The sequence below is a fragment of the Protopterus annectens genome, chromosome 2.part2 (assembly GCF_019279795.1).
Source record: "Protopterus annectens isolate FY-2018-M chromosome 2.part2, PAN1.0, whole genome shotgun sequence".
Lineage (NCBI taxonomy): Eukaryota > Metazoa > Chordata > Ceratodontiformes > Protopteridae > Protopterus > Protopterus annectens.
This window is the reverse complement of record NC_056730.1, coordinates 886,827,573-886,841,343: the sequence shown is the minus strand read 5'-3', so window position 1 is coordinate 886,841,343 and position 13,771 is coordinate 886,827,573. Positions and strand designations below refer to the sequence as shown.

Genomic DNA, 13,771 nt, shown 5'->3' with positions numbered 1-13,771 from the left:
TTAAATTTAGTAAATTAATACATTTTTATCATAGATGTGCAATAAAAATGGAGAGGTATACCAGCTGCACTTCAGTTTTTAAGATACCTGAAGCACTTCCAAATGTTACATTACAGCAGCATCTTCCAGTTTGAATAAAATCTTAAAACGTATGTCAGATGAAAAACTGGTGCAGAGTACTGCAGGTGTTTACAAAAATAGATCTAACTGGTCTGTGAATGCATTTTTTATTAACATCTTAAATTATCTGATTAGAACTACTATACAATCCTGCTTTAGTTATGCTTTTTCTGAGAGTAAATGTGAAGTGAACACACACACTAGACATAAAGTAATAATTTATTTTGAAATGTTCATTTAGGTTTTTGTAGAGACATCCTCAGTCTCAATAATAAAAGAGCAGCCATCTCACCTCAAATACCAGAATATACAACTTACAGCATAGCAAAGGCTCTACCTACTTTCAGATAAAATCTAGTTTCGGTAAAATAATCTCATTCTTCAAGGTTACAGAAATATCCTTAAATCTTCTTTTGTACAGCACACACAAAGAAGTGTAAACTGTTGCACCACAGCTATCTACACACACCATGTGATCACAGAAATAACCAGTACTTCAGAATTTGCACCATCAGATCATGCAGAGGAGTAAGTGTTGTTTTGTTTTAGCAAAAAGTATCCCATTATTGTGAATTTCACAGTTAAGTAACTGCACAGCTATGTGGGTTTACAAGTACTGAAATTTCAAAACCTCATTCACATTTTTTGCTTGAACAACCAGTGAGTTATTCAATATGAACTGTCTGTCCCTGACATTGTCATAAGGCCAAACCATTTAAACATACTGAATTCAAAACATACCTTAAATGTAAATGTTATTAAACCATCTTTAATTTTCATTCATTTTAATTCAAGCAACATATAAAGGTTCATGGCAGGGAGCCTATTTAAATAATTAATACAACAAAAACATACTGTACAAATTTACTTCACTGATAAAACCTTTTCCCCTATCTGTTCTTTGCTTTTTCTGCATTTTTCTGTCAATTAACATACATCATGTTAATCAAATATGGCTTCCAGAACACTGCCCTCTAACAAACAAAAGATATTCACAACATTTCCAGTCCATTTTAAGCTTTAATGTAAAACAAGTCTCTGAATATGAAATGTTTCAAATAGTACATGTACAATCTTTTTTTTTTCCTCAATCACTGATCAAGTTTTCTAAACAGACGTTACAAGGTAGGACCCTGAATGCCGTTTAGGACTTTGATTTCCACTTGAGTCTGTGTTTTCAGATTTTGAGTCTCTCTTCTTTGTATTGCTGTTCACTGGAGTTGGAATCTGTGATGGCCGAGATGAACTACTATCAGCACTGCTTTTCCTTGGGCTGGGATTGTAGTTGAAAGGAGTTACTCTTGCTGCAACAGCTCCACTTGGTGAGCTATGCTTGCTTGAGCTTGTGGAACTAAAAGGTGTACGGTCAGAAACAATGTTTTCATTAGTTTCTGGTGTTACAGTAGAGCTATTCACCACAGGTTTAGTTTCTGTTGCTTTCTTATCTGGTCCATCCAACTGAATAAATGAATTCAGACGATTTTCCAGTCCAACTACACGCACTGAGGTATTGGCATTTGCTGCATTTTGTTTTGGCTGTGTATCCTTTGGGTCTTTTTCATCTGTAGTAACTTGCTCTGAAGTGCAATCAATAACTGGGGGCATATTGCCAGTGGGTGATCTTCCTGACCTTGGATTATTGATAGGACAGTCTTCTATTCGCACCCATACATCCTCTGTTTTTGAAACAGCTGGAGCCATTTGGTACACTAACTGTTTAGACTGAGCATCAGTAAAAGCATCTAAGGGAGAAAGCTGATGCTGGCTACTTGCAATGGGGGACATGTCATGTTCTTTTACTTTTCTCCAAGTCCCCTGTAAGGCTGTTTGGTTTTCAGAAACCTGCTTATGTCCTTGAGGACTCCCAGAGTGTTTTTCGTCTTCACTTTTTGCCTTTTCACTTGATTCTGAGGAAGCAGAAAGGATTGAGGATGAGCTTCCAGTTCTTCTCCAAGTACTCACACGAGGAAGAGAGGAAGAGTGTTTGCTGTGTTCACGTTTCCAAGTACCAGATCTAGTCACTGGAAGCCTGGATGGAGATTCAGAATGAGAACGAGCTATGTCATGACGTTTTATAGACCTTCCATCACCGAGTTCTAAAGGAAAGTTCTGATAAACTGGTGACTTGCGCCAACTGCAATTCTGCTGTGGGGAAAGAACTGATACTGACATATCTGGTAATGATGGACTTAATACTGGTGTTTGACTCTGTGACCTTGTGGGTGAGGCAGATCTTGAGGATGGAGACAAAGATTCAAATGAAGCAGATTCTTCTAATTTCCTCCTTAATGTTGGGCTTGGTGCTTCTTTGATGAAGGTTGACTGACGAACTAAAGTTGGCCTCTCGGAACGGTCAGATTCACTTCCACTGGACCTTGCAGAAGACATTCTTGAAAGTTCAACCTTTTTACTAGGCCCACAATTACTGGCACTCTGATTCAAGGCCTTAGATGCAGACTCACTTCTTGGAATACCACTAGAATTTTTGGGCATGTTTGTTTGCTTTGAAGGGAGCTGTTGGCTTAACTGTCGACCTGGGGATGTATAAGACACCCTTCCTGATCCAGATGACTTAGTTGAAGCTGTACTTGGGGATGATGTTCTTGGTACCTGTGACAATTTGTTAGGAGGACTAATGCCACTTCTTCCAGGAGATACAGAGTTTCGTCCTGGGGACTGTAAAGGTCTACTTAAAGGTTGTTGCGGAGGTCTGGAAGGAATCGATTCTCTAGACCCTGACCTAGAAGAACCTTTGCTTGAACAACCTTGAGCAAATGGCTGCTTATTCACAGGACTGGTTTCAGATTTTAATGATGTTTTTACACTTTTGGGAGGATTAGAAGCATTCTGCCCAGAGCTGGAGCTTTTGGGGACCGCATTTTTAGGTGTTTTATTTGAAACAGGGCTTGTACTTGGTGAACTGTTCCTACCACCAGGCATATGAATCATAGTCCTTCCACGTGAGATGGGGGCTATGGTTGCTGGCTGAGGGTGCTTTACATGAGATGAGATTGTCTCAACAGAACGAGCCTTTCCTGTAATCATGCTTTTATACACTTTTTTACCTCCTTTTACTCCTTTGGCAGAATCTTCCTCTAATTTTTTTGATTCCAATGTGCTTTTTTCTCCAGGTTTTAAAATTCTCGGACCTTTATTAGATGTAAAAGGTTTTTCTTCCTGATCAGGGGTAAGATGAAATGGGGACCCTAAAGAAATACCAGACTTAAGTGAAAGAATGGAATCTGAATCTGATGAGGCCTGCCTGGAGAGGGAAGCAGCTGCAGCTGCCTGATTTAAACAGCTAACAATAGAGTTAGCGCCTTCCTGAATAGCTTTCCAATCAAAAGTTTCAGAATCTGGGGAAAAGGCATGATCAGATTCCGGGCTCTCTAGTTCTCTCAGATCTAATGTCAAATCTGGTTCCTCCGCTAGGATACCATCCATGTTGTCAGAACAAGAAGGTATTTTATCATTCTCACTCTTTGTTCTCAAAAGTTGTTTCTTCTTCTTAGGCATTGCTGAACTAATGCATTCCTGCAAAAGGTCATCTTCAGAGTCAATGCTAAGTGAACTAAGTGAACTATTTCTGGAGAAACATACTGGTGTGTCCTCAACATGAAACGACTTGGGAGCATAACCTGAAGTTTGCGGTCTGCTTGACTCTGTTTGTGCATTACATTGCTCTACTTGTTTAGGCTCAATTTCTTTGTTGTTATTTTCTTGATCAATATCACTAAGAGAACTCAAGGATGAATTTCTTGAAAAACAAACGGGTGTATTTTCAATTGCAAAGTTCTCTACCTTCTCATCTGCTACAACTGCTGTTCCCCCTTCTTTATCAGATACATCTTTTGCTGGCTGAGAGAAATGTGCTTGCTTTTGTTGTAAAAATTTTGATTGACCTCTACTTGGGGGATGTCGTTGACATAACTGTGCTCTTGCAATGGAGGTCTGGTTATGAGACCCCAGATTAGTTTTACTTTTTCCAGCAGTGTCTACACTTTTAACTTTATGATCTTTTTCCTTTTTCAACTCTGCTTTTTCCTTTGAGAGATCAGTATCATCATCATCAAAGTCTAATGAACTGAGAGAGTCATTTCTTGAAAAGCAATATGGTGTTCCCTCAATTGGTGTATAATGGTGAGGAGAATCTAATGTGAAGCCTCCACGAACCCGTTCTTCATTACTTGGAAGTTTGTCAAATTCTCCAGAGGTATTCTGTTGGCTCTGGTTTCTGGCATCCTTGGTGTTATCTGCAAAAGTGACTTCAGCAGAGGAATTACCTTTATGTTCTTGATTCATTAGCCGAGCTCTGTATTCACTACTTTGAGGCATAGGCTTCACTGGAGAAGTTGGTTTCTTTTTCTCACCCTCCTTCTGATTTGCAGCATTTGTAGATGGTGATGATGCAGATGCCTGCTGAATTTGATCCATAATCTTTTTAACTCTTAATGGTTTGTGGCTTTTACCTTTTGGCATTGCTGAATTAATGCACTCTGCAAGGATGTCACCTTCTTCAGTTTTGTCATCAAGTCCCGAGACAACTGAAGATTTTTTTCTTATATCATCTGTACTCCTGCCTTCTGTGGGAATAGTATCCCTTTTTTCAATTCTGTTTGATTCAGCACTTATTCTGGCACTGTCCAAATTAGCCACTTCATTAGGTGGGGACTCAATTGTAAGGTCACTTAATGAAGTAGCAGTGGAAAAGTTTATAGGCGTCCCTTCTACACAATATATTCTTGGCATATCATCCCCATGTGTAAAGCTAACATGTTTCTGAGGTTGCACTCTATTTTGTGAAGGAAGCAATTTATACACAGGCAAGTGACTTGGTTTTCTTGCAACCGGAGGAGGTATTCTCGATGGTGCTGTTGATGGAAGCTTTTTTTTCCTTGAGGATTTAGTAGGCATAGCAGAATGAATGCATGCTTCCAAGATTTCAATATCATCACCATCAGAATCATCAAGAATATCTTTTTCAGGCTCAGTAGATGGTTCTGTCTTATTAGGCTCTTTCTTATTCTTTATACAATCATCTTTTTCAGCTTCTTGTTCATTTCCATGGTCATCTTCATGAACAGGTGGCATTATTCTAAGTTCAACATCTTTCTGTATGTATGGTTCATCAAGACTTAAAGCACTTAAGCTTGAAGCACAAGAGAAGCCATCTGGTGTACTTTCTGTAGTGAAATGCAACAGAGTATCACTGCCCAGAGGAACTGGAGCCCTATGAACTGCTGTATTGCCAACTGACTGCCTTGGACCTATTTCTCTCTTTTCAGCATTAGTGGTTACTTTTGTTTTGCTGACATCTCTTTTCAGCTGGACTACCTGGGGAGGAGGAGGAGTTTTACTCCTGCTTGGAGGCATTGTTTGCCCAGGACTGTCTGGAAGATCACTAGGACTAATAATACCACTGACCATTTCGCTGCAAGGTTCACTCTGAACAGAACTAGCAATTGAATGACTTTCAAAACTGTCCAATGAACTTACTGAAGTACACCTACTAAACATCAGTGGTGTTTCCTGCACATAATGCTCCGGGGGGCTTTTAGGAGTTTGTGCTCCACTTTTGGATGGAGACTTGGCACCCGAAGAAAATTCAACAGCTTTATGTCTTGATGGCTCAGAAGGAGATAAATTGGAAGGCTGTAACCTGTTGGATTTAATTCTAATATGGTGAGATGAGGAATGGCCTTCCCCAGGTGCACTAACAGATAAAGCCCCATTTCCTTTCATGTTTGTCATCTGCAAAGAGCTTCCATTGTTTGCTGCATGACTTGTTTGATCCCTTCCTTCGATTTCATCCTCACCAGATGATAAAGATGAAAGTGAACTACACCTTGAAAAACAAATTGGTGTATCTTCTACACAATAAGTCTGTATAGTTTCCTGGTTAATAGATGAAGGTTTGCAGCCTCCAGGCTTCTCTAAAACTTGAGAGGAACCAGTTCTACTTCTTGCAGAGCTTGGATGTAGCTGGTTGTGTGTATTGGGAGTGCCTGAACTGCTTCCGGTACTCGATGGGATATGATCATTTGAAGCACTCTGAACAGAAGCACTTTTTGAATAACCAAAAGCTGTTTTTTGAGATGAGGAAGAAACATCTGAGGAATACTTCACACTGTAATCAATTGGTTGATCTGTATGTTCTTCCTTGTATGTACAATTAGAAGGCCTTTCTCCTTCTTCTTCTTGCTGTTCTTCTTCTGAATAGCGTTCACTGTAATTGGTTGGCTTGTCATCATCATAATCATCAACCTGGCAAAGTGCAGGATTCTGGTTGAGTCCATGACCAGAGTTAACTCTATTTTGTTCTGGCATATTAGATGTTCTCTGTCTATAACCAGCAACACAGTCAGCTGGCCCAAATCGTGACAGAAATTTCATGTGTTTTTGATCAGTTTCACAGCTAGTTTCACCATATACAGGATAGCCTGTACTTTGACTCCTTGTCTGTGCTGGTTCATTCCTTTTCATTTCATCTTCCACAATAAGCTTTGGTCTTGCCCATCGTTCATTCTGGGAGGGGCTCTGTCTTCCAGAATTTAACTGTTCATCTGAGTATTTGAGACTGTAGTTTACTGGTGTGTCTAATTCTCCATCATTATCATCCATATGGTTTGCAGTACGTATCATATTGGCCAAATCTGCTGGATATTGTCCATAAATGCGAAACTTACCTTCATCATCCTCTGAATAAGATTCCACTGATGGCTTCATCTGACCTCGTTTTCCATAGCCATCACTACTACTTACACTATTTAAGCTATCATTTGACGCTCTCTTATATTCAACTTTTCCACAGGACAAAGGACATGATCTGCTATTCTCAGGTTTACTATAACTATAGACACTTGAAGGAGGATGAGAAGCAGGTGTTCTTCTCTGCCCAGTTCTTTCATCTGGGAAGGCGTGCATGTCTGAAACATTTCCAGAACTTCTGTCATCCTGGATTACATGCATACCTGATACCTCATCCATTACTCTGCCAGCCTGAACAGTGGCATTAGTTATTTGCATTCCTATTCTTTTTGAGGCATTTGGAACACTTTCTAATGAATGATGAAAACTACCTTGTCCTGTTCTCTCTCTCTCTGCACTTCTGTCATTTTCTGATCTAAAGTTTTCAACATTCCCCCTCTCTCTAGTTGATGAAGAAGACAGCACTGTATTATTTAAGTAAGATGACAGGACAGCTAGATTTCCAGGATTAAAGTTTTCAGACCTAGAGATGTTGTCGTCATTGTGTCGACTGGAGTCCAAAACATAGTCATTATATACATTTTGTTTATGTCTTTGTTTGCTCCGATGTGATGCCTTAGGACTTAAATTATCAATGTTATCAAAAGTCTCTGATAAATGCTGTGCATCTAGCTCTGCTTCCAGTGCTTTCTGTTTTCTGACATGGAGGGAAGGCAAGCTTGAACCAGGAGACATTATATTAGCATCCTTATATTTAGCTGGTCTGTTGGCCATCAAGTTTCTTAAAGCAGCTGCGCTTCCCATTGCAATCATTTTGTGCTTAGAGTGGATGAGATTTTTTAGCATGCTTACTGCTCCCATGTCCCACAAGGCCTCTTGGTCTTTTGAATTTCGAGCAGAGAGATTCCATAAGGTTCCACATGCATTGCTGACAATTGTCAAGCTGTGAGACTTTAAGTGCTGAAGTAATATCTGCAAGCAGTTCTTCTCTCTCAGGATTTGCCTAGAAACATAACCAAAATAAGAAATCAATACATCATTCATGTCTTCTAACATCTCTGCTGTAAGAAATCAATTTTATATTCTAACTTTTGCAACCTACTTCTACAAACATGACTGCCATACCAGATAGGTAACAAATAAAAAGTGTTATGCAACTTGAAACTATGACTAAATATAGATATTTGATCAAATAACTTATGAACTTTACATATCTTCAAAGAATATTTAACACACGCTATGTGCAAAGATCACCACTCTCAACTTGCATTAGTCCTTGGAAGAGTGTGCATAACCTAAACAGTAGAACTTGAATTGGAGTTGCAAGCAAATGACAGATACTACAAATTTTCAAGATATCAAGTGCTATGTTTTTCAACATTGAGCATAAATTACTTTCTGCAAGTAAGGAATTGACTTCTAGAAACAACGGCCCAGTACTGGGATAAATATCAAACACTACTGTCAATTGCACAGTCTGCTATTCATGCTAGGTTAAAGTAATGAGTAAAAAAAAATTTATAATGTCGCTGGTTTAAGACACTAAGTGTTACAGAATAATTTCAGTACTGGGGAACTCTAATAAAGTGACAGCACTACCCTATAAAAATACTTACAATGGCACCTCAGATAATATTTTCAATTGCTTGTTAAAATTAGGCAAAAGAAAAATAAGGCAAGATGTCACAGTAATTTTAAGTTATGTACTTACCACAACTTGGCATCTGTGTTGTCCTTTCTCATTCTGATTCACGTATGGGCTACGGATCCGATCCTCTGATCCGACTTGGCCGCCTTCTACGGGACTTCATCTTCCAGGCTCGAGCTCCTCCCTTTACCCATAATCCCTTGTACTAAGCACAGCTTCCTCAGATCAAGTTTGCTGCCCATTAGAAAAAGGAAAGGAAGAAAGAGGAGAAAACCCAGATGCTCAACCAGGAACAAGGTTCCTATAAAAGCTTCATAGAGCCACCAGAAAAACTTTCCCCAGGTCAGGTGATGAATGGGATGGAAGGTGAATCAGAACGAGAATGGACAACACACACGACAAGTTATATTAAGTACATAACTTAAAAATTTGATGTTGTCCTTCTCATTCTGATTCATGTACGGGTCAGAGTCCACAGCTACATTCTCTCTCGTGTGGCCTCAAGGAAGGATATGTCGGAACACTGTTGAGCCAAAAGAAGCCCTGTTTCTGGAAACAATGTCCAATTTGTAATGAGTCACAAAAGTATGAGACTTAGACCAAGTGGCTGCTGCACAGATGTCATCAATGGAAGCTCTAGATGAAAAGGCACAAGATGTGGCTACAGATCTAGCAGAATGGGCTTTAGGTCGAGTAGCTAACTTGAAATTACTACATTAAAGAAATGCAATTAGTAATCCATCTTGCAAGAGTTATTTTCATTACTGCATACCACAGGCAATTAGGCAAAAAGGACACAAATATTTGATCTGATTTCCTGAACTGTTTAGTTCTGTGAAGACAGAAATGCAGTTGCCTGTGAACATCTAGTACACGTGTCAAACACAAGGCCAGTGGGCCAAATCCGGCCCACCTGGACATTTTATGTTGCCCACGGTGAGGAGAGCCAGCCGGCTGTGTCAGCGTCATCCCTGTGTGCCTGAATGGTGCGTAACATGTGGTGGTAAGGAGAGTGATAGTCAGCGGACTGTGTCAGCGCCATACCTGTGTGCTTGCATGGAGCATCACTACCCAAGGCCAACATCCATGAATCTAGCAAATGTCAGAGGTAAACGCTGATGCAGGGTGGTGCACTTGGTAACTAGTTCAGATAGACTGAAGATGCTGAAATGGTAACATTAGATTCTAATGTGGTGATGAGCGTCATCCCTGACGGAGCACCTCTACCCAAGGCCAACGTCCGTGAATCTGGTAATCAAAATGTTCAAAAGAAAAGTTGATGCAGAAGGGAGACAATTTAATGAAAGATGGGAAAGCGAATATATGTTTATACTTTGCAAACACAAACCGTGTGTATTTTGTGTTATGAGGCGGTGTCAGTGATGGAGTACAATATACGTAGGCATTTTGAAACCAAACATGGAGCCAAGTATGCTAAATATACACTTCACGAAAGACATAAAATTGTCCAAGAATTAAAAGGCAAACTTTAATCGCAACAGAACATGTTTACTAAAGCTACAGCAAAAAATGATGCAGCAGTAAAAGCTAGCTATATTGTAGTTGGCATTGCCCGAGCTTCCAGGTGTTTTTCAGAGGGTGCCTTTTTGAAGCAATGCATGCTAAAAGTGTGTGAAGCAGGTGTACCCTGACCAGATGCAGACTTTCCAAAACGTCAGTTTGTCAAGAAATACCATTGCAGATAGAGTTTGAGATCTTGCAGGAAATCTAACAATACAGCTGGCTGAAAAGGCAAGCAGTTATCTAGCTTTTTCATTAGCTGTCGATGAAAGCACAGACAATACTGATACAGCGCAGTTGTCCATCTTTATACAAGCAGTAAAGATGGACCTCTCTGTCACTGAGGAACTCTTGGGTGTAGCTGCAATGCATGGGACGACAACAGGGAAAGAAATTTTTGAGGCGGTGGAGAAGTCCATAAATAATATTAAATTACCCTGGGAAAATCTGGTGGGGCTAACTACTGATGGCGCACCTGCAATGTGTGGAGGAAAAAAAGGCTTGGTTGGACTAATGAAGGAGAAAATGCTAAATAATGACTGCCACGGACATCTGATTACCAAACACTGCATTATCCATCAAGAAGCTATGTGTGGTAAGGTTCTTGAAATTGATAATATAATAACCACAGTCACAAAAATAGTAAACTTTATATGAGCATGTGGCCTGAATCATCACCAGTTCCAACTGTTTTTACAGGAGGTAGGTGCAGAGCATACAGACTTGCCACACTACATAGAAGTAAGGTGGCTTAGCAGGAGCAAAGTCCTCAAAAGATTTTTTGAGCTCAGGGAGCAAATTGCTCTTTTCATGCAAAGTAAAGGAAAGCCCTTGCCTAACCTGTCAGATCCAACCTGGCTTTGTGATTTTGCTATGATGTGTGATTTAACAGAGCATCTCGCCAACTGAATCAGAGGCTGCAGGGCTACAAAGATGTCATCACAAAGATGTCTGATATGATCACAGCATTCCAGTGTAAACTCCTCTTATGGAAGTCCCAACTAGAACAGAACAATCTTGCCCACTTTCCTGTTTGTCAGAGTATCTCGGTCTCCTTATCCACTGCTTTTCCTTGGGCTCGGTTGGCTACTAAAGTGAGCCGGTTAATTGATGAGTTTGATCGGCACTTCTCTGACTTCAGAGCACAGCGCTGTAGCTTGGACATCTTTGCCAATCCTTTTACAGCCGACATCAACAGTGCACCCCATCACCTTCAGATGGAGTTGATAGAGCTTCAAGCCGATAGTGGCTTGAGAGCAAAGTTCCAGGATGTCCAGATAGAGGACTTTTACCGTCTACGGCCCCCTGACTTGATGCCACAGCTAAGACTTCATGCTGCCTGTGTTATGTCCATGTTTGGGAGCCCCTATCTGTGCGAGCAGATGTTTTCAATAATGAATCTAAACAAGAACATGCAGAGAGATCACGCATCACTGATGAAAACCTCCATGCTGTTTTGCGGGTTGCCACAGCACAAGACCAGACATTGACTCACTGACCAGGGGAAAACGGTCTCAGACATCTGGCCAGAAAACAAGTAGGTGAGCAATTTCAAAACCTAAATTTCAATATATTAAAAAAAAATGTTTTTGAACTTTTTTGCTTACAGTACACTTACAGTTTGTTTTGTGCTTTTTGTTATTTTCAGAATATGATTACTGCACCTTGCTAAGGCACGCAGTGATGGCGCTGATGTAATTTAATACACCAGGATGGCGTAAGATATGGTCTTCTACTAGTCTTAGTAGATATATCTTAATAAAAAAATTAATAAAAAATTTGGCCCGCGACTTAGCCTATGTGTTTTTATTTCGGCCCCTTATGTGATGAGTTTGACATCCCTGGTCTACTAAATACAATATGCACTCCCCTTTGCTAGATTAATCGGGAAAGAAAACTGGTAACTGCATGGTCTGATTAATGTTTCCACATTAGGCATAAAAGATGGGTTAGTATGGAGGGAAAAGTACAGTTCTGTACACTTACCATAAATGTAGATGTTCGAGTGTATTCACTGTTGCAGTCATTACATTTGGGTAATCTGCTGGCAGGTTGCCCTCAGTCGGCCTGATTAACAAAGTCTTGGGTCCTGCGTCGGTTGCTGTCCCTTCTTCCATGACGTCAGGTCGTCAGGGGTATAAAACATGCAGCCGATGCCATTACATCAGTTTTTCTTGCCCCAGATGTCAGGTGCCCCCCAAATGGGGAGCAAAGTATATAAATAATTTAAAACACAAAAATAAATACCTCTAAACAAAAGCAAATACACCAAAAAGGCTTTAAAGTGTAGTAAAACAAAGAAGAGGCATAGTAAGAGAAAAAAACAGGGGGCTGGAGGGAGGGTAACCAGGACTGCAACAGTGAATACACTCGAACATCTACATTTATGGTAAGTGTACACAGCTGTACTATGCTCTTCGTGTTTCACTGTTGCAGTCATTACATTTGGGTAGATTCCCAAAGTTAAGGTTGGGAGGATGGATTTATACAGTATTAGGACCGGCTATAAGGCCCTGCAGAACAGCAGTGGCAAAGCCAGCTCTGGATTTAGAGAAAAATCGGTAAATGATAGTGCTTGGTGAAAGTGTGGACTGAACTCCAGGTAGCAGCTTCTAGAATTATCCCTGGTAGGAAGACCTCTGAGAAAGGCTGTAGAAGTAGATGCAGCCCTGGTGGAATGGGATCTAATCCCCTGGGAGATAGTTTTTTTCCATGATGCTTACAGCAGAAATGAATACAATGGCTTAACCATTTGGAAATGGTTTGCTTTGTAATAGCCTTTCCCTCTGCCCGTGCAGCAAATGCTACCAGCAGTTGTTCAGATTTTCTTCAAGATTTAGTCCTGTCCAAGTAAAATCTAAGTTGTCTGTGTACATCCAATGAATGCAGAATCCGCTCCCTTTTGTTCTGTGGCTTGGGAAAGAAAGTTGGCAAATGAATGGACAGATTATGAGCCACACTGGATACCACCTTGGGCATGAAGGATGGGTTGGTCCTGAGTGACACTCTGTCCGCATGAAAGGCTCCACTGCCATAAGGGCCTGTAATTCAGAAATCCTTCTAGCCGAAGTGATTGCTAAAAGGAAGGCTGTTTTCCAGGAAAGAAATTTTAAGTCTGCAGTAGCAGCTGGCTTGAATGGAGGTAGAGTGAGTTTTTCCAATACAAAGTTAAGGTCCCAGGCAGGGGTTGGAGCTCTCCTGGGTGGCCTTAAGTTTTTGGCCCCTCTGAGATACTGCTTTAGCAGAGGATGAGAGAAGAGGGGGGGGGGTTCTGTGTTTTAATGAGCTGAAATGGCTGAGGCATGGATTTTTATAGAAGAAAAAGATAGGCTGTTTTGAAGCATCTCAGTTAAGTATTGCAAAATCTGAGGTAAATTGGGCACTGCTGTGCTCATCCCTTGAGATTGATTCCAGGCACAGAATCTTCTCTGTTTGTCAGCATACGATTTTCTAGTACTAGGTCTTCTTGCCTCCAAAATGACATCCATCACAGGTTTGCTGAGGGAATTTAAGTGATTAGCCAAGCTGCAAGATTCAATGTTTCGAGCTGAGGGTGCAGAATATGGTTGTTCTGCTGAGACAGTAAGGAAGGTGTCTGAGGCAGGTGCCATGGAGAAATTTGTAAAAGACTGCATAGGAGCGGGTACCAGTGTTGGCAAAGCCAGTCTGCAGCAAGCAAAATCATTTTTGGTTTGTACTGTTTGACTTTTACTAGTACTTTGGAGAGTAAAGGCAGAGGGGGAAAGGCATAGACTGATAGGTTTTCCCAGCTGA

The 13,771-nt window shown here is 40.6% G+C and overlaps 1 protein-coding gene across 7 annotated transcripts in view; it reads right to left on the bottom strand.

The window, feature by feature from the left end:
* Positions 1-321: 321 nt before the first annotated feature.
* APC (APC regulator of WNT signaling pathway) overlaps positions 322-13,771 on the bottom strand; it is a 2,693,590-nt gene continuing 2,680,140 nt past the window's right edge. For all 7 annotated transcript variants that reach the window (XM_044064201.1, XM_044064200.1, XM_044064205.1 and 4 more), the window contains one exon: positions 322-7,831. In XM_044064201.1, the coding sequence (XP_043920136.1) occupies positions 1,228-7,831 (6,604 nt within the window). In that variant the 3' untranslated portion in view covers positions 322-1,227. The remainder of the gene's footprint in view (positions 7,832-13,771) is intronic.